This window comes from Canis lupus, chromosome 23 (genome assembly GCF_048164855.1).
Source record: "Canis lupus baileyi chromosome 23, mCanLup2.hap1, whole genome shotgun sequence".
NCBI classification, from domain to species: Eukaryota; Metazoa; Chordata; class Mammalia; order Carnivora; family Canidae; genus Canis; species Canis lupus.
The window spans coordinates 28,858,607-28,878,154 of record NC_132860.1 but is presented as its reverse complement, the minus strand read 5'-3'; the positions used below and the strand labels follow the sequence as shown (position 1 = coordinate 28,878,154).

The 19,548-nt window shown below is 49.2% G+C and overlaps 1 protein-coding gene across 2 annotated transcripts in view; it reads right to left on the bottom strand.

The window, feature by feature from the left end:
• DGAT2 (diacylglycerol O-acyltransferase 2) overlaps positions 1 to 8,525 on the bottom strand; it is a 32,709-nt gene extending 24,184 nt beyond the window's left edge. Inside the window, exon 1 of one of the 2 annotated variants that reach the window (XM_072794666.1) lies at positions 8,113 to 8,525. In XM_072794666.1, coding sequence (XP_072650767.1) covers positions 8,113 to 8,152 — 40 coding nt within the window. In that variant the 5' untranslated portion in view covers positions 8,153 to 8,525. Of the gene's footprint in view, positions 1 to 5,054; positions 5,101 to 8,112 lie in introns of those variants that run through there. The other variant, XM_072794667.1, reaches the window with a different exon arrangement.
• Between the last annotated feature and the right edge of the window lie 11,023 nt (positions 8,526 to 19,548).

Genomic DNA, 19,548 nt, shown 5'->3' with positions numbered 1-19,548 from the left:
CCCTATATTCAGCATTTCTCATTATAGGAAAGGGTGTGCATTTGTTTGCAGGGACTGCATCTTGTTCTTCTGGGTCCCTTTGCCCAGCATGGGGTCAGGCACAGAGCAGATGCTCAGTCAAGTGTTTCCTGAGTGACTGGACGCTGGAGGGGACTGAGATGAACAGACAGGGTCCAGACGCGACGAAGATAGGCCCTGTCCACAGCTGACTGACCTGTGTGCCACAACAGATGGTCAAACGGAGCTTTCTGGGAAACCAGGAGAGACGGGTCTCCTCCAGCTAGACAGGCTGGAGTTAAAGGCAAGGACAACAGCAGAAGGCTCCAGAGCAAGAAAGAGAAGGATGGAGCCCAAACACTACCATTTTTTCAGCAAGTGTTTTCTAACTACCCTTATACATCAGGCCTGGTGCTGCAGACCTAGGGTGGGAGCTGCCAAACGCTGCTTCTCCTCTGCTTCTTGGATACCTGCTGAGGCTGAGTTCTGCCCCCAGGCAGTACCCCCAGCCATGGCTGGGGAGACAGGGCTATGAATAATTAGGCATGGATGGTAAGTCAGGGCCGGGGAATCTAGGGGAGGCCTCCAACCTGATCCAGAGAATGTTCTCAGAGACACTTCCCTGGAGGAAGTAATGGGTCAGGTGAGGTGTAAATGATGAGTAAGGGTTAGCCAGGCTGACGGGGAAGGTGCAGGGTCAGGACCCCAGGTGCTCGAGGCCTGGCATTGGCATTTGCAAAGGCCTGGAAGGAAGACAGAGCAGAAATTGGAGGAATTAACCCCAAGTCGTTCAGCCAGGCTGGAGCATAGCAACTGTGTGAGTGGGCGAGTCTAGTTGAGAAAGTGGGTAGGGAGCCATGCAGTATTGGGAATGTCAGGCCAAGGAGTTCTGGGCTCCATCCCAAAGGCCGAGAACACCACTGCCCACTCCTCTCATTTCCCTCACCAGCTTCAGATGGTGCCTTGGCAATAAGCCAGTCATTCACCTGGTCCCAAAGCACTGGTGAGCTCTTTCCTGGAAAGACTAATAGTCTCTCCTTTCAGGGGTAGATGTCATTAAAGCAGTGCCAGCTGGGACATCTGGCCCAAAGGGGAAGCTGACACACAGCTGTGCTGGCTGCGAGGCTCCCGTCATGGCCAGCAGGACTCTACGGGCTCAGTGGATTCCTGCCTCGGGACCTCCTGTGTAGGATTATGGCAAGGAGCTGGGCGTCCCCAGTATCCACTGATAGGCTGGGACCCTGGGACCTCCCCCTTGCCCCTGAGGTCTCAGGATCCCCCCTGGCACTATAATAGAGATTTGGGTTGGATTCGCTGAAATCTGAGGTCCCCACAAGTTGAGGCTTCTGTGCTCTGCTAGAATCTACTAATAAATTTTTAACCACAAAAGATCCCTAAAAGGACTACAAGCCCCCGCCCCCCCCCCCCCCCCCACCTTGGGCTACTCCAGAGGCCTGGACTTTCAAGTATTTGGTTTTCATGAAGTAGGGTGGAGTCCTGGGAGGTGAGGTGAGGGAAGTGGGGCTTTTGGAAGGTCATATTCCTGGGACTCTTGAACCTGGAGGTGATTGCTTAGGACCCCAGTGGCCTGCCTTCCCCACCCCCACATTCTGGCACATTAAAAAAAATAGCTACAGAAGTAGGAGGAGTTGCCATGGCAACACCGCCAGCCTGTGGGTATGTCACTGAGGAGTTTCCAAAGAGGCCCCTATCCTAGTCAATGAGCAAGTGTGGGGAGCTAGCTCTTCTGGGGCACTCACTTGGGCCCCAGGCAGGACATGAGCCCATTTTCACAAAGGTAAGCAGGGAACAGGAATGAGGAAGAGGTTGGGCCCCATGGACCCACAGCAGTCAGGGGTGGGATTGAAATCCCATTTCTACAGCAGAGCTGGAATGAACCCAAGAGGACCGGCTTTTCCAGCTCTCTTCACTGTACCAGCGACGAGGCTTAACATCCCAAGAGGGCACAGTCTTGCCAGGTTACATGGGAAGCACATGCAGGGTAGGCTCCTGGCCCTTTACTCAGGACTCTTAAATCTGCTCTAATAAAAAAAGGAATTCACGTTTCCCAAGTCTGTGGATTTGCCCAAAGGGTTTGTGGGTTTGGCTTCCTTGGGTTTGAACCAGAACCTGGGCAGCTACTTCTATCAGGCTTTTGCCCGTTTTATAGATGAGAGTCAGGAAGGGGCAGTGGTTTCCTGAGGTTACAGAGCGGTTCAGTGGCAGCACAGGGGCTGGAGAGACCTCAGACCTGACTCCTAGCCCCAGGCTCTCTGCCAGCAGCAACTCCATATACCCAGGAGACCTGAGAAGTGGTGGAGGCCAAGAAGTCTGAGTGCACCTTTCTTAGGAGCCTTCAAATCTTCCTCCTCCCCCGCACAACCAGGGGGTACAGGTGTGCCACCCAAGGCCTGGATACAGCAACCTCTGTCTCTCTTGTCTCTGCCTCTTGGTAGCAGGGTCTTGGCACGTGGGTTCATCACTCTGGGGCCCTGCAACCAAACTGCCCATCCCGACAAATCCCATGCCTCTGTTTATACTGTTCCCTATACCTGAATGTTCTATAGCCTGCCTTGCTAACACCTATTCATCTTTCAATATCCAGATAGAATGTCGCCTCTTCCAGAAAGCCTTCCTTGACCCCAACCAAGATAATGTAGCTGTCCCACCCTCACCTTGAGGCCTCCACAGCTCCCCATGCTTCCTTCCCCATTGCTGTGTGCCTCACTGTGTGCTGCCGTCCTGTGTACGTCCCCCTGAAAGGCAGGGACCAAGGTGGACTGATGCAGGGGCCATACAGAGCCTGACATGCAGAAGGTGCTCCATCAGTAAACTGAGAGGCCCACACCCCAAGTCCCCATGGGGGCAAAGCCTTCCTGGACACATCAGAGCAGAGGCTGCCACTCTCCACAGTGTTGGGAGCCTGCTGCATGTGTCACACAGGATGAATGACAGGGATGAACTTGAGTGTCACAAGTTTAAAAAGCATTTTCCATTCATGCTCACTCATACCCTCATATTCTTGAGAGGTTGAGATTTCTGATCCTATTTTCCATATGGGGGGGTGAGATCCCCAGAGGGTAAGTGAGCCACCCAGCCATGTCTGAGAGGGAAGGTAGGGCTGGCATCCTGGCTCTCTAGCTTCCAAAGCTCTGGAAGTGATGAGGGGGACCATGAGGGAGCCCAGCTTCCCCTACTTGGCACTTGGCCCTGGAGCCAATTCCTCCTGAGATCAAAGGGATCTCCACAGCAGGGAACAGCTGCAGCCCCTGTACCCAGAACAAGCAGAAACAGAGGAGGTCTGAGGAAGGACTGAGGGATCACACTGAAACTACAAGCAGGACTTCTTTCCAAGAGGAACAGGGCAGCTCTCAGGAGGGCTAAGGTTCCATTAATGATTCACTCATTCAACAAATATTTACTAAGCACCTACTATATGCCATACACTATACTAGATTCCAGGGAGACAACACTGAGAAAGATAAGTCCCTGCCTCCCTCCTGATGATCTTACAGGGGACGTAATTACCAAACAGATAAGGACGCACGAAAAATTATAAGGTAACGGGAAGGGTTAGAAACAATACAGCAAGATGTGGTAACTAGGAGGCTGTTCTACACATGGCATGGCCAGAAAAAGGTCTCTGAGAGGAGCCTGAGGATCCAAAGCAGCCATGAGAAGATCTGGACAGAGGGGCAGCTCATGCAAAGGGCCTGGGGTAGGACAGAACTGGTGGGAATGCTGGAGGAAAGGGAAGACCAGTGGCAGTTCTGGAGCATGGTGTGGTAGGAGATGAGGTTGTGAGGCAGTGGGGGCTGCTCACGTGGGGCTTCATGGCCTCCTGGAAGAGTTTGGAAGGTCTGACATATAATGAAGGGGCAGCTGGCAGTTCATCACCTGACATCAGAGCTCTGGGGATCTGTGGTGTCTCCACCATTGGGGCAGCTTGTGCAAAAAAAAGCTTGGCAAGGAGTGATCTACTATCCCGTCCCAGAGACTGAGAGCAACCTTTACTCATTCAGGAAACTGCTGGGCATCTGCAATAGCCAGAGCCCTGTGCTCAGCCCTTCACCTCCTCTCTTGGTTAAGGAGACAAGTCACAGACTGGGAGATGGATCTGGGTTCCAATCCTGGGTTTGATAACTCTGAACCAGCCCCTTCTCTCTGGGGCCCTCAATATCCCATAGGTAATGTGAGAGCTGGGCCAGATCCAGCACCAACAGACAGCTATGATTTTATGACTCAAGTACTTGCTGCTGAATTGGAGGTGGGAGGATGGGGGTGGGGCAGGATTTCCACATCAGCTATTGAGTCACCCAGCCAGCCAATAAAATATTACTCTTAGCTCTCCTTTCCCAGTACAGAGGAGCCCTTAGTAGCACAGATAACCCCAAAGGGGCCTCTGTGTGGTTAGGGAAGAGGTGCAGGGGAAGGGAGACAGTTGTAAAGAAATGGGGGGGACGGGAATAGGAGAGTGATGTTTTCATCCTAGGATTTAGGACTGGGTTGGGCGATTGTCAACCCATAGCCGCAGTTACCCAGCAATCTAGCCTCTTAGTTTCACTCCCTACCAAGCTCCTACTTGCATATCCCCAGTAATGGGGAGCTCCATCTCTATCCACACCAAGCCTGTTGCAGTCCTCAACAGCTGTTAGAAAGGATTTTTCCATGACATCAAAACCTGCCTCTTGTAATCCCACCCCTGCTCCTGGCCTTGTTTTTTTGGAGATACACAGAACAAAAAAATCAACTCAGAATTTTCCTGGAGGTGCCACCATTTTGTGCTGGGTCTCATGCTAAACCCTGAGGATCTAGGCAGGCGTCAGAGGGCTCTGACCTGAAGAGCCTCTGGTCCAGGGACAAAAGCAGGGATACAAATGTGACTAACTCTGCAGCCTCCACCCCAGGCACAGGATAGTTCTTCAGAGACTAGAAGTTACCAGACATTAGAGAACTCCCACCTTCCCCACCAGACACCTACCCACCCATGCTCCCACAGCTGGCTTTGTCTTTTGGCCCAGAAACCAGTCACCAAGGTACCTATTTCAATCTCTCACCTAGCACAGGACTTCCTTTCTCAGAATCCATGGTCTCTCCTTGAATATCGCCACTGACGAGGTGTTCACCACCTCACAACAGTGGACACTTATCCAGAGAGGCAAATCAGGCCACTGAGGAGTGTCTTCAAAGACCAAGGATGTAAAAAGCCGATCTAATGGAGATACCTAGATAACCTAAAATTTGCTTCAGCACCCTCCCTGACCCCACCCAGTCTTTCGCCAAAGTAGATCCAGAGAGTTAACATATGACTTGTTTGCATTTCATACCAGCCCTTGCTAGATCCTAAGATGGTATTCCTTGCAGCCAGTTAAGAAAAAAGTGGGGGAAAAAAAAAAAAAAGAAAAAAGAAAAAAGTGGGGGGCAGTAGGGGAGGAGTTCTTAAGATCTGAAAAAAACATGGGGAAATTCTCCTGATAGGATGTTAAGGGACTTGGTCAAAATCATTCACTAAAAGTCCTCCTAAAATACAAACTCGAGGTTGAAAACCAGAGTCAACAGCTCCTGGAAGACACGGCTCCCAGCTGGTGGACAGCAGAGGCAAGGGGAGGGGATCTCCAGGAAGGACGACCATAGAGAGCATACCAGTCCCGACCATAGAGAGCATACCAGTCCCGTTCCCAGGAGACAAAAACATTTTAAAGCCATGAATATGGGTAAGTCCCTTCCTTCCCTTGTTGCGGGCATCAAAGGGTACAATGAACAGAAACTCTTTCTTAAATAAGAGAAGAGGCTGTCATAGGCTATTGGGCCAGATACATGGGGCAGCTCAGGCTGCTTGTCCCCAAAATGGCAAGGGCAGCTCAGTGTCTCTCTAAGGGCAACCAGCAGCATTCCAAGGGCAATGCCAATGCCCAGGACACAGTTAAACTGTGATATAGCCCCAAGGAGGTTACTTTGCAGCCACTAGAATATTATAAGTGACTCTGAGCTCTAGTGGAAATCCTCACAGAAGCCAGGATTCAGAACTGTATCTGTAGCATGCCCTCAACTCTATACAATGTGCATAAATAACATTGGAAAGGAATATGCTGACATGGCAAGAGGAAGCTATTTTTGGATAGTTCATGGACCAGCAGTTGTTCTTTTCTTCCCATGTTTCATTATTTTTTTCAAAATTCCAATAATCAGTATGTTTTATTTTTAAAATGAAGGTGGGTAGAGTAGGCGACTGTCAGTTACTGAAGAAATAATGCTAAGTAAGAGAGGTTCAGCAAGCAGAATAAAGACTTAGGAGGAGGGAGGGAAACTTCAAGACACACATAGACCAAGGACAGCTGTGGTGACTTCCCAAGTGTCTTCCCTGGCCAAGGCTTCTGTTAAGGAAACCTCAGGAAGGTCGTGCCTCTTGCCATCAATTTCTCTACCTATACGTGAATGATTATATATTCACCAAGGGCCTCGATTCCACGCTGGCGGAAGAGGGGCCTGGGCCTCCTGGAGGGTACCCGGGTCCTCCTCTCTACTTTCTAAGGGTGCGTTGCTGCTGAGTGGGCTCCCCAGCCCGGGGCCTCCAGGATGGAAGTAGGGCAGACGACAGTGTGGCACACCTGTCACCAGCCAGGCACCTTCCCCAGCTGGTGGCTGTTTCGGGGGATTGCAAAACCCTGCCACTCTGCCCCATCCAGTCGCTCAGGGCTTGTTCCATCTGGAGAGAAGACAGAGGAGGGAACTGCCAGGGAACAGGGCCAGCGCGGCCAGTGCTCGGGGTTGGGGAAGGCTTGTTAAATATCAACCTCATGTCACACACGGGGGAAAACAAGCTGGGGGAAGGAAAGTGATGTAACAGAGGTGGCAAAAACTAAGTGCCAGAGCCAGAGCCACCATGAACTGACTACCATGCCGCCTGCGCCTGTCGGGTCACCGGGATCCTCGCCTCTTCCCTGACCCTGAGGCGCGAGGCAGGGCGCCGCTTTCGGAGAGGAACGGGGTTGGGACCTCAGCCTGCAGGCGGGCCAGGCCTCCACCTACGTGCCCTCGCACTCGCGTCTTGAGCACACACTCCTGCCTCCCTGGGAGCCCTCGTCCCGTCGTCCTTTCCCCGGAAACCCTCCCGCGGCTTCCCACCAGGAATGAGAGCGCCGAGGCCCCCAGACCCCGCCCCCCCGGGATGGGGGCGGCCGAGGCCCCGCAGACCCCCCCCCCATGAGGGCGGCCGAGGCCCCGCAGACCGCCCCCCCACCTTGGGATGAGGGCGGCCGAGGCCCCTCAGACCCCCCCCCCCACCTCGGGATGAGGGCGGCCGAGGTCCCCCTGCCCCCCCCCCCCCCGCTCACCTCGGGATGGGGGCGGCCGAGGCCCCTCAGACCCCCCCCCACCTCGGGATGAGGGCGGCCGAGGTCCCCCTGCCCCCCCCCCGCTCACCTCGGGATGGGGGCGGCCGATGCCCCGCAGACGCCCCCCCCCGGATGAGGGCGGCCGAGGCCCCTCAGACCCCCCCCCACCTCGGGATGAGGGCGGCCGAGGCCCCGCAGACACCCCCCCCACCTCGGGATGAGGGCGGCCGAGGTCCCGCTGCCCCCCTCCCCGCTCACCTCGGGATGGGGGCGGCCGAGGCCCCGCAGACCCCCCCCCCATGAGGGCGGCCGAGGCCCCGCAGACCGCCCCCCCACCTTGGGATGAGGGCGGCCGAGGCCCCTCAGACCCCCCCCCCCACCTCGGGATGAGGGCGGCCGAGGTCCCCCTGCCCCCCCCCCCCGCTCACCTCGGGATGGGGGCGGCCGAGGCCCCTCAGACCCCCCCCCACCTCGGGATGAGGGCGGCCGAGGTCCCCCTGCCCCCCCCCCCGCTCACCTCGGGATGGGGGCGGCCGATGCCCCGCAGACGCCCCCCCCCGGATGAGGGCGGCCGAGGCCCCTCAGACCCCCCCCCACCTCGGGATGAGGGCGGCCGAGGTCCCGCTGCCCCCCTCCCCGCTCACCTCGGGATGGGGGCGGCCGAGGCCCCGCAGACCCCCCTCCCACCCCCCCGGGATGAGGGCGGCCGAGGCCCCTCAGACCCCCCCCACCTCGGGATGAGGGCGGCCGAGGCCCCGCTGCCCCCCCCCCCCCCGCTCACCTCGCAGGACCCCCGAGTAGGCGGCTATGAGGGTCTTCATGCTGAGCCGCTGCAGCTCACGGCCCCGCGCCCCAGGCCCATGCCCCGGCCGCCGGGGCCAGGGCTTCGCGCCGAGCTCGGGGGTCGGGGGTCGGGGGACGGCGGACGCGGCGCGGGGAGCGGGGAGCGGGGAGCGGGGAGCGGGGCTCGGCGCCCGTCGCAGCCCGAGCAGCAGCCGAAAGCGGGCCGTCGGCGGCGGCCACTGCGCTCGGGCGCCCGGAGCGCGGCGCTTTATCACCTCACAGCCGGGCGGCCCGACGCGGGCTGGGCGGGGCCGGCCGTTCCACCCCGCCCCTCGTCCTGGGGGAGCCGGGGCGGGCTCGGGGCTGCTCCCCGCGCGCTCGGCCGCTGCCCCCCCGCGCCCCCGCGGCTCCTGGGCCCCGACGCCCAGCACGTGCAGCCGGACGAGCGCCTCCGCCGGTGCGTGTGCCCGTGGCCCCGCTTGCGCGCCTGCAGGCGGCCAAGACGCCGCGGTCCTGCCTCCGGTGGCGGTGCAGGGGCCTAAGCCACCCACGCTGCCTCTACCTTAACACCTGGTTAGCAAGAGCGTCTCTGCCCTGCGGGGTGCCGCGGCCCCAGCGCAGCCAGCCCGGTCCCTGCGGGAGGGATGCTCACGTGGGTGAGGGGGCGGGGGGGGTGGTCCGGGGCCAGAGACCGCCACCCACAGGTGCTGTTGGCAGTGCTGGGACAGAGGACAGAGGCCCCTGCTTCCGCTGGCACTGGATGCGCTTCCTGGGGAAGTTCGTGCACAGCAGCTTTGCACTCGGAGCTGGAGTCCGACTCTGGCCCTGCCTTCCTTCAACCTGTTTCCATATCTGTAAAATGGGAATAATAATTATTTGTGTGTGTGTGAGAGAGAGAGAGAGAGAGAGAGAGAGAGAGAGAGAGAGAGAGAGATGCTTTGAGAACTAAATGAGATGGGACCCCTCGGTGGTTCAGTGGTTGAGCATCTATCTGCCTTCAGCTCAGGTGGTGATCCCAGGGTCTTGGGTTCGAGTCCCACATCCAGCTCCTTCAGGGAGCGTGCTTCTCCTTCTGCCTATGTCTCTGCTTCTCTCTGTCTCTCATGAATAAATAAAATCTTTTTTTAAAAAAAAGAACTAAGTGAGGTAAGACATTTTTTAAAAAAAGCCTTGCATAGTGTCAGGCATATGTTTCAAAATTATCTTCATTGCCCATTGATCCATAGTGTTGCAGATTGAGTCTGCAAGGCAGAAGGACAGACATAATGTCTTAAATTGGGAATACTCCTTCCACCAGCATTGTGTTGCCAGATGCCATTTGCCACTGGACCAGAGAAGATCAATTTGTTTATGCCAGGCTGAGAGGAAGGAGAAGAGCATCCAGGTAGAGGCCACGGCATGAGTGAAGGCCTGGAGATGGGCCCCCTGAGCGCCCTAGTGTGGCTAGAAGAGGAATGCAGGCAGGGGAATAGAAGTCAAGCCTGCACAGATGTACAGGGACCAGATCTGAAGGGCCTTGTAATCCTGCCAAGACACTTGGACTTCATCCTGTGGGGCATGGACCAAAAGAGAGGTATGGAGAGAAGGGTACCTTGATTGGAGGGTTAGAAAGAGCAGGTGAAGGACTCCTGGGTGGTTCAGCGGTTGAGCATCTGCCTTTGGCTCAGGGCGTGATCCCAGTCTGAGGATCGAGTCCCACATCGGGCTCCCTGTGAGGAGCCTGCTTCTCCCTCTGCCTGTGTCTCTGCCTCTCTTTCTGTGTCTCTCATGAATAAATAAAATCTTAAAAAAAAAAAGAAAGAAAGAAAGAGCAGGTGGGTTGGTGGTATGGTGGGGGCTTGGGGAATAGTAAAATGTAGCTCCAATTTGGCCCTTCACACACATGTGGCAGCTTTCTTTGTCCTCGGACTGTTGTCTCCTGCATGAGGTGAGCATGGGGGACTCATGCCAGGCACTGACTTCTCCTGGCCCCCTCCCCGCACATCCCAACATCCTTACATTCCTGTCTGCAATGGTCTGCCCTGCTCTTCCTACAGTATGTGAGCAGGATGGCTCTGGAACCTGAGTCACATTTCCTTTATCTTCTCCCTACTCAGCCCGTGGGTGCTTTGACCAAACCCTCTCTACCAAAGGGATAGAGAGGCTAGGTCAAGCTGCCAAGCAGGAGTTGACCAAGGTGGGCTTCACCAAAGGTGATGTGTCCCATCACACCCCACCCATCCTCAGTCACCAGTATTGTGTTGCCATTGGGAATTATGGGTGCAGCTTTGTAATTTGTGGGGATTGACATTTGCACACCTGAGACTCAGAGCGACAGCAGCCTTAACCCCTCCCTCTACTGCACGGGGCCAGCCCGCAAGGCAGAGAAGACACTTGCCTTAAGAGAGGCACGGGGAGAAAGGCAAAACCAAACATTTACCAAGTACCCTACTCTATGCCAGGCTCTATTCTGTATGCACTTGCTCAATCCTTATAGTTGCTCTCCAAGGGGTAATTATTACCCCACTTCGCCCAGAGAGGTAAAGTGATTTGTTAAGGATTACAAAGTGAGGAAGTAGTAAAGCTGGGATTTACATTCAAGCCTTCCTGAACCTTTAGCCCATGTGCTTTCCCTGACTCATGAGGTTGGGGAGAGGGTCCAGCCCCGATACTAGAACTGTTTAACAAAAGCAAATTCGCAAGTATTACCTCCTTTAAACTTCCCTCGTAGCTCTGTGAGATTATTCCCCTTTTGCAGTTAGGAGAACTGATTTTAGGAGAATTGAAGAGCTTTCCAGATGTCAGTGTGGGGGCCTGGATTTGAGCCAGTTCTCGTGCCCAAGGCTAGGGCCAGTCTGGGTCAAACGCATTCCCCGTGCTCAGCTCACTCAGAGAGGGTGGGCGAGGAGATCTTGGCATGGCCCTGTGGTCTCACCCACTCCTCCTTCCTTGGCCAGGAATTTGCCTGGTGGGGCTGCTTTGTGGCATGACTACACCCCTATTGGAACTGCTTCCCCTCCCTCCAAGTCCCCAACTGTCCTCCTGAGTGACCTAACCACATGCTGCTTGATCATCAAGAGCCAGATGGTGGACAGTCTTAGATGCCAGGCAAAGGAGTCTGGACTTTATCTTCAGAGCAATGGGGAGCCATAAAGGATTTTAGCAGGGGTGACAGTTAGTTTTGTGCTCTAGAAAGATCATTGTCCAAACAAGAACACCTTCGGCTATCACCTCCATGGCATTCTTCCTGACAACCTATGTCTGGTATCAGCCAGTGTCCCTGGAGGAGACAACTTCTCTGTCATTGGGTAGCTTGAGGAAATTTTAATACCAAAACTTTGCAAAAATATAGGCAGGTTGTAGAGAAAACTCAAGAGATGGTGCAGTACCCCAAGGTTAGTAACACTGTGGTGGTGGTGGTGGGGGATGTGGCCTGAATTTCCAAAAGGAGGAAGCCAAGCAGGGTGGGAGCTATGTAGAGCAGGCTGCCTGATAGAAACCCTGGAAGGGGTGACCTGGCAGGGTCCCTCTCTGTCCCTCCTTCCAGTCTCCTGCAGGGCTGCCCATCAGCCAGAAGATAAGGAAGCCAAATAATGCAGTCCATACAGAGAATTCAGGAAGTGTGCAGGATAGAGAAAGGTAAAGAGTGGGGGCCCAGGAGGGTAAATGGAAGGTATGCAGCACATGACCCTCAGAGGATCTCTCATCATTGTGTCCGCATCAGACCCCTGGCTTTTCTCTTTCAGAGCACCCGTACTCTTAATGTTTACACAGCTGTCTTGCCCAGGAGAGGCTACTGGAGGGCAAAGGTAGAATCAGAGGGCTTTATGTCCCAATACCAATGCTGGGCCTGGCCTATAGGAGGGATGTGGGTAATGCTGGATGGAAGAAAGGAAGGAAGAAGAGAAGGAAGAAGGAGGGAGGGAGAGATGAGGATGCCACAGGCTAAGCTAAAGTGATAGCAGGGCCAAAGGTAAGAAGGCTGAAGAAAATGCTGAGGTTTTAGAATCTCCAGGATTTGGTGACATGGACATAGGGCGGAAGACCCACACGGATGATGAAAGATGTCTTCAGGTTTCAAGCTTCCCAGCTCCAAGGCCAGGCATTAGGGAGGACTGGGCAATAATAGCCTTTGGCCACATTTTGTGTGACAGGTCTGGCCAGCTGGTGAGGAGCAGGGCTGAGACCCTTGGGAACAAGCCATCACAACAGCCCAGGCCCCATTTTAGAATTCTCTGTTGCAATATGTACTGAAAGTTCCCCTTGCGTCATCTGTCTGCAAGTTTCTTACTCAATTTCTCCCAAGACTGTACCCCCGCAGAGAAAGGGGACAAACCTTATGGTGCATAGAAAGCTCCTTGGGCATCTTGTGTGGCCCACCTTCCCTGAGATCCTCCCAGCCTGGTGCTGGTCTGGGTGCAGCCTCTGCTCCCCAGGAGCCTACTTTCTGAGGGAAGAAGCAGACACATTAAAAAAAAAATAGCTATGTGTGAGGATAAATGTTAACTAGACTTACTATGGTGATCATTTTGCAATATATACATATAGAGGATTATCTTGTGTACCTGAAACTAATGTTATATATCTCAATTCTGTTTTTAAAAATACTGTTACTATTCAGCAGTTATTTTCCCAGCTTTCTTTAGCAGCGAAATCCTTTCTTCAAATCCAGCCTTGTTCGGGAGCAGATGAGGGAAGCTTCTCTAGTTCAGCAGGGGTAGCCCAGGATTCCACATGGTCAGCCTCTCACTTGGGTAGCCCCTACACTCCAGTTGCTGGGGCTCTAGGGACACAGCTGAAAACACTCTCAGTGCAGAATAGTGAATGCTGGGACAGGGGACACAACTCACTGGGGATGGCAAGGCCCATGCTCCCCAGGCCAGGAGCAAAATATAGCCCCTAGAGAGGTGGGACCCTGGTCACATCCATCTCACTGAGCAGGGGCTTAGGACACGTCTGCTAACGGATCGTTTTTATAGTAAGTAGAAGAAGTATACCTGGACAAGGCACTTCTCCTAATCCATATGCACCTTGACCTTGACCCAAGCCCCAGACTGAATAAGCCCTAACCTTGCAACCTGTCACCGTTGCTTTACTGTGTTTGAGCCCCACTTGTCCCTGTGCTCCATCCAAATGGGAATAAAAGTACCTCCTTCCTAGGATTGTAAGGGCTAAAATAATATAAAGTGCCTAGCATAGACGCTGGTGTATAGCATTCGACAAATGTTGTTATCAATAGAAGTATTATGACTGATGTTAATGACTGAGAAGACAGGTTTACCTGGAAATGGGGCAAGCTGTCCAAAAGCCATTATGTAATGGAGGAGGGAAGAGTGAAATGCCCAGAGAAACTAGGGAAACTGGGGACCACAAGAAAATACAAACAGGCACCTCAGCATCACCACAGTTCCCAAAGGAAAACCATAATGAAAAGCAAAGGTGCTAAAAGTCAAAGGAGACTAGAAATGTGTGTGAGGATCGTGTTTGGCTGGAGAAACAGTGGGAGACGAGAGGGAGGCAAGCTCTACTAGCCTCTTCACTGGTCCCATGTCTCCATCCTTGTGCTCTACACTGACCCCCAGAATGATCTTTAGAACATGCAACCCAACCATTCTCACTGTGGCTCCCATAGCTTTAGGATGAGGCCCAAGCTCCTTAACATGGCATTCAAGACCTCATGTGATCCTGCTCCTACTACTCTCTCCAGCCTTCCTCTATGCCTCTCTCTGATATGGATTCAGCTCTCTGATCATATCAGGTCACTTGCTGTGTCCTTGAATGAACTTTCCCCTTCAGGGTCTTTGATCACACTGTGCTCTTGAACTGAAGTGCTTTGAACTGAGGTGCCCTTTCCCCTTCTTGAACTGAAAAGCATCTCCTTTTCTGCACCCTGCCCATCCTTACTATCTTTACACATCTTCCTTCAAGAAGCCTTATTTTTGTTTGTTTGTTTTTTGTTTGTTTGTTTGTTTAACTTCCACTTCCACTTTAACACTGGGACCTGGGCTAGGAATCTGCTTGGAGAGGTATATGGTTTGGAGAAGCACACATTTTGGAGAAACAGTTTGTGTAATTCATCTGTCTAGATTCCTCTCTCTCCCATCTGACTGTAGGCAAACATAAAGCTGATTCAAAGCACTTAGCATGAGACCTGGTATAAGGAAGGCATCAGAAAAAAAAATGTATTGACTTCCTCAAGGGTAAAGACTGGATCTTACTCATTTCATTGCCCACTCCCTGGTTCTGCAATTACATGCACTCTTAAAACCTAGAAAATACAGTTTGGGATTCTGTATTACAGCTCATGCTGCCCAGAATAACTTTTGTCATCGTTCATTTATTCACTCATTCAACACATTTATCGTGTACATGCTCTTTGCCAAGACCTGTGCAGGTATAGAGATATAAAAGTGAAGAGAAGTCAGACTCAGTCCCAACCCTCCTAGAGCTTTTGAAGTTCCAAGGTCAAATTGAGAAGAGGTAGTACCATCCTCATTGGAGTTTTCAAGGAAGGGAATCTTTAAAGAAAGAGACCAGAAATTGAAATGAATTTAGCCCTGACCTTGTACGTACCAGTTATTTAACCTTCAGAACCCTGGAGATATGAGTTTACAAGTTTAAAGTAAAGATGAAGAAACAGAGAGGCTTAGAGAGGTGATAGTGAGAAAAGGGGCTGAGACTGGTATTCTAACGTATGATGCCAAAGCCCTCACTTGTTCTAATTCACCTGGGCCTGGATGGAAGGGACAAAGGGAAGAACGGAGAGAGGCAGAAAGAGAGAAGCTAAGCTACCCCTTCAGTCCTGTACTGGAACAGTGTTGTGAAGGTGACTTGGACAGGAAGGATAGAAAAAATCTGGGGATTTTCCGACATTGCCATTGGGCAATCCCCAGAATTATGTCATGGTTGTCACTTCTTGCGTACCTGGTATTGAGAAAGAGGTTCAGGCCTGAAAATAAACTCAGGGGAATTTGGACCGAGGTGCTAGCCCACTGTGGCCTCTGCCAACCTAATCCTTTGATTCTGGAGGATTGTTCTCTACAGCAGTTTAGACATTCTGTGGTCTGTACTTCTCTTCTTGTCCACACAAACCTCAGTATTATGCCAGACACAGATAGGAGAAGAAATGGCTTGGCTACTCGGACACCCCTCCCTTAGGACATTTCAACTAAGATATCAAATATATTGACACACAGTTGTTCATAAGCACTCATTGTCCTTTTAATATCTACAGGATCTGTAGTTATGTCTCTTTTTCATTCCTAATATTGGCAATTTTTTTCTTTTTCTTTTTCTCTTTACCAGTCTGACTAGAAGTTTATCAATCTTATCTATTTTTCCAATAACAATCTTTAGTTTCAGGACGCCTGGGTGGCTCATCAGTTGAGTCTGCCTTCTGCCCAGGGCTTGATCCTGGAGTCCCGGGATGAAGTCCCACATTGGGCTCCCTGCGTGGAGCCCGCTTCTCTCTCTGCCTATGTCTCTGCCTCTCTCTGTGTGTGTCTCTCATGAATAAGTAAAGAAAATCTTTTTTAAAAAAAAACAAAACAGTTTTCAGTTATTTTTTGTGTTTTCAATTTCATTTATTTCTGCTCTTTATTATTTCCATCCTTTGACTTGTTTTGGATATCACTTATTCTTTTTCTTAAGCTTAGTTTATTGATGCCAAGCCTTTCTTATTTTCTAACATGAGCATTTAATGCTATAAATTTCCCTCTATGAACTACTCTATCTGTACCCCATAAATTTTGATATGTTGTGTTTTCATTTTCATTCAGTTCAAAATTCATTTTCATTCAGTTTTAAAATTTTCTTTGTACTTTCTTCTACCCATTGGTTATTTAGAAGTATGTTGTTTCCAAATATTTGGGGGGTTTTCAGTTGTCTTTTTGTTATTGATTTCTAATATGATTCCATTTTCATTAGGAAACATACTTTATATGATTTCATTTCTTTTAAATTTGTTGAAGTTTTTTTCATGGGTGTAATATGGTAATATGGTATGTCTTGGCAAACCTCTCCCCCTGCTAAATCTTTAATGTACACTTGAAATGAGTGTTAATTCTGCTGATGCTGTGTAGTGTTCTATAAAGTTCAGGTCAAGTTGTTTGATATTGTTGTTTGGGTTTTCTAAATCCTTGTGATTTTCTGTCTACTTATTCTATCAGTTGCTGAATGGAGAGAGGAAATTTGAAGTCTCCAACTTTAATTGTGGATTTATCTATTTTTTGTTCAATTCTTTTTTTTTTAATTTTTTATTTATTTATGATAGTCACAGAGAGAGAAAGAGAGGCAGAGACACAGGCAGAGAGAAGCAGGCTCCATGCACCAGGAGCCCGACATGGGAATCGATCCTGGGTCTCCAGGATTGCGCCCTAGGCCAAAGGCAGGCGCCAAACCGCTGCGCCACCCAGGGATCCCTATTTTTTGTTCAATTCTATCAGATATTGCTTCATGTATTTTGGAGATCTGTTATTAGGTTCTATTTATTTAGGATTATCATATTTTCTTGATAAATTGGCCCCTTTATCACTATATAATATCCCTCTCTATTTCTGGTAATATTCCTTGTTCTGAAATCTATTTTGCCTGATATTAATATAGTCATCAACTTTCTTTTGATTACTGTTTGATTAGAGTTTGCATGGTGTAACTTATTCCATCCCTTTTTAACCTATATGTTTTTATATTTAAAGTGAAGTCCTTAACATATAGATGATCAAGAGACACTTGAAAAGATGCTCATCATCAGGGAAATGTAAATCAAAACCACAATAAGATATTACCTCACATCAGTCAGAACGGCTAAAATAAAAAGACAAGAAATAACAAGTGTTGGTAAGGATGTGGAGAAAAAGGAACCCTCGCATACTGTTGGTGGGAATGTAAATTGATACAACCACTGTGGAAAACAGTATGGAGGTTCCTCAAAAAATTAAAAATAAAAATACTATATGATCCAATAATGGCATTCCTGGGTATTACCCAAAGATATGAAAATACTATGAAAGGATATATACATCACTATGTTTATTGCAGCATTAACAGTAGCCAAGTTATAGAAGCAACCTAAGTGTTCAGTGATAAACAAATGGATAAACAAAAAAAGGAAGATGTGGTATGTATAAACAATGGATTATTACCTAGCCATAAAAAAGGATGAGATCATGCCATTTGCAACAAAATGGATGGACCTAAAGGGTATTATATTAAGTAAAAGAAGTTAGACTGAGAAAGCCAAATGCTATATGATTTCACTCATATGTGGAATCTAAAACAAACAAACAAAAAGCAGAATCAGAGCTTTAAATTCAAAGAAAAAATGTGGTTGCCTGAAGCGAGTGGGAAGGTGGGCAAAATGGGTTAAGGGGAAGGGGAGATACAGGTTTCCAGTTATGGAATGAATAAGTTGTGGGAATAAAAGTCACAGAATAAGGAATATAGTCAGTGATATGGTAATAGAGTTGTATGGTGACAGATGGTAGCTACACTTGTGGTGAGCATAGCAAAATGTTTAAACTTGTCGAATCATTATGTGGTATACCTGAGACTCCTATAACACTGTGTCAACTACACTCAAAAATAAGTAAATAGGGTGCCTGGGTGGCTCAGTTGGTTAAGTGTCTGCCTTCGGTTCAGGTCATGATCCCAGGATCCTGGGATTGAGTCCCATGTCGGGTTCCCTACTCAGCAAGGAGCCTGCTTCTCCCTCTGCTTCTCCCTCTGCTTCTCCCCCTGCTCATGTTCTCTCTCTTTCAAATAAATAAATGGAATTTTTAAATAAATCAACAAAGTGAGGTTCTTAAAATAATAAATAAATGAAAGTGAGATTCTTATAGACAGCATATAATTGAATCTTTTTAAAAAATCCTATTTGGGCAGCCCGGGGGACTCAGCGGTCTAGTGCCACCTTCAGCCCAGGGCCTGATTCTGGAGACCCAGGATCGAGTCCCGCGTCGGGCTCCCTGCATGGAGCTTGCTTCTCCCTCTGCCTGTGTCTCTGCCTCTCTCTCTCTGTGTGTCTCTTATGAATAAATAAATAAAATATTTTTAAAATAAAAAATAAAATAAATAAAATAAATTTAAAAATCCTATTTGATAATCTCTGCCTTTTAATTGGATGTTTAACAAGATCATTCACCATTTATATATAACTACCGATATGGCTGGATTTAAATGCACTGCCTCACCAGTTTTATTTTTTTTGAGATCTGATCCTATACTTTTTTTCTCTTTTCAAGCATTATTTTTTATTAATCTTATATTTTATTATAATTCCATTCGATTCTACTATTGAATTATTGATTGTACCACTTTAAAAGGTTTTTAGTGGTAGATTTGGGGTTCACAATATACATCTTGAACTTAATAAGAGTCTACCTTTGAATAATAATGTACCATTCCATATACAGGTGAACAAGCCTTACAATAGCCTACTTCCCTTTCCTCGCTCCTATTCTGTGTGCTATTTTTGTTATACATTTTATTTCTAAAGAGGTTATAAACTCTATATGATGTTACTATTTTTGCTTTAGATAATTTATTTTCTTTTAAAGTGATTAAAAATAAGAATAAAGTTTTTTGTATTTACCTTCTTTTTTTGTTTGTTTTACAATTTCTTTTCATCTTCATTGTGTTAATCCAGGTTTCATCTGCTTGCGAATATGTTCCATCTAAATAACTTTCTTTCAGCATTTTGCGTTGTACAGGTCTCGCAATGTTGCCTCTCAGTCTTTGTCTTTCAAAAGTCTTCATTTTACCTTCACTTCTGAAAGGTTATTTTCACTGGAATAGAATTCTGAGCTGATATCTCTTCTCTTCAGTAGTTTAAAGATATTGCTCCAGGGGCTTGGGTGGCTCAGTTCATTAAGCGTCTGCCTTCAACTCAGGTCATGAACTCAGGGTCCTGGGACTGAGCCCCATGTTGGGTTCCCCACGCAGCAGGGAGCTTGCTTCTCCCCCTGCCTCTGTGCTTTCTCTCTCCTTAATAAATAAATAAAATCCTTAAAAAAATAAAAATGTACTTCATTATCTCTTCATTATCTTCTGACTTGCACAAATTCTGACAAGATCCATGGTGATAATTATTTGTGTCCCTTTTAAAATAAAATTACATTTTTTTCTCTGGCTGTCATTAACATTTACTTTCTATTTTTGGTTTTTGGTATTTGATCTGTGTATCTAGGTATGTATGTGCTTATATTTATCCTGCTCGAGATTCTCTGGAATTCCTGCATCTGTAATTTGTTATCTTTCATTAAATTTTCAAAATCCTCAGCCATTATCTCTCTGAATGTTTTCCTTCCACTCTCTCCTTTTTTCCTTCTGAGACTCCAACTATATCTATCTTTTGATCATCCGATGTTGCCCCAGAGTTCTTGAGTACTGTGTTCTCCCTTCCCCATCCACATTCTTCTCTCTTTATATTTCATTTTAGTTAATTTCCACTGCCTAG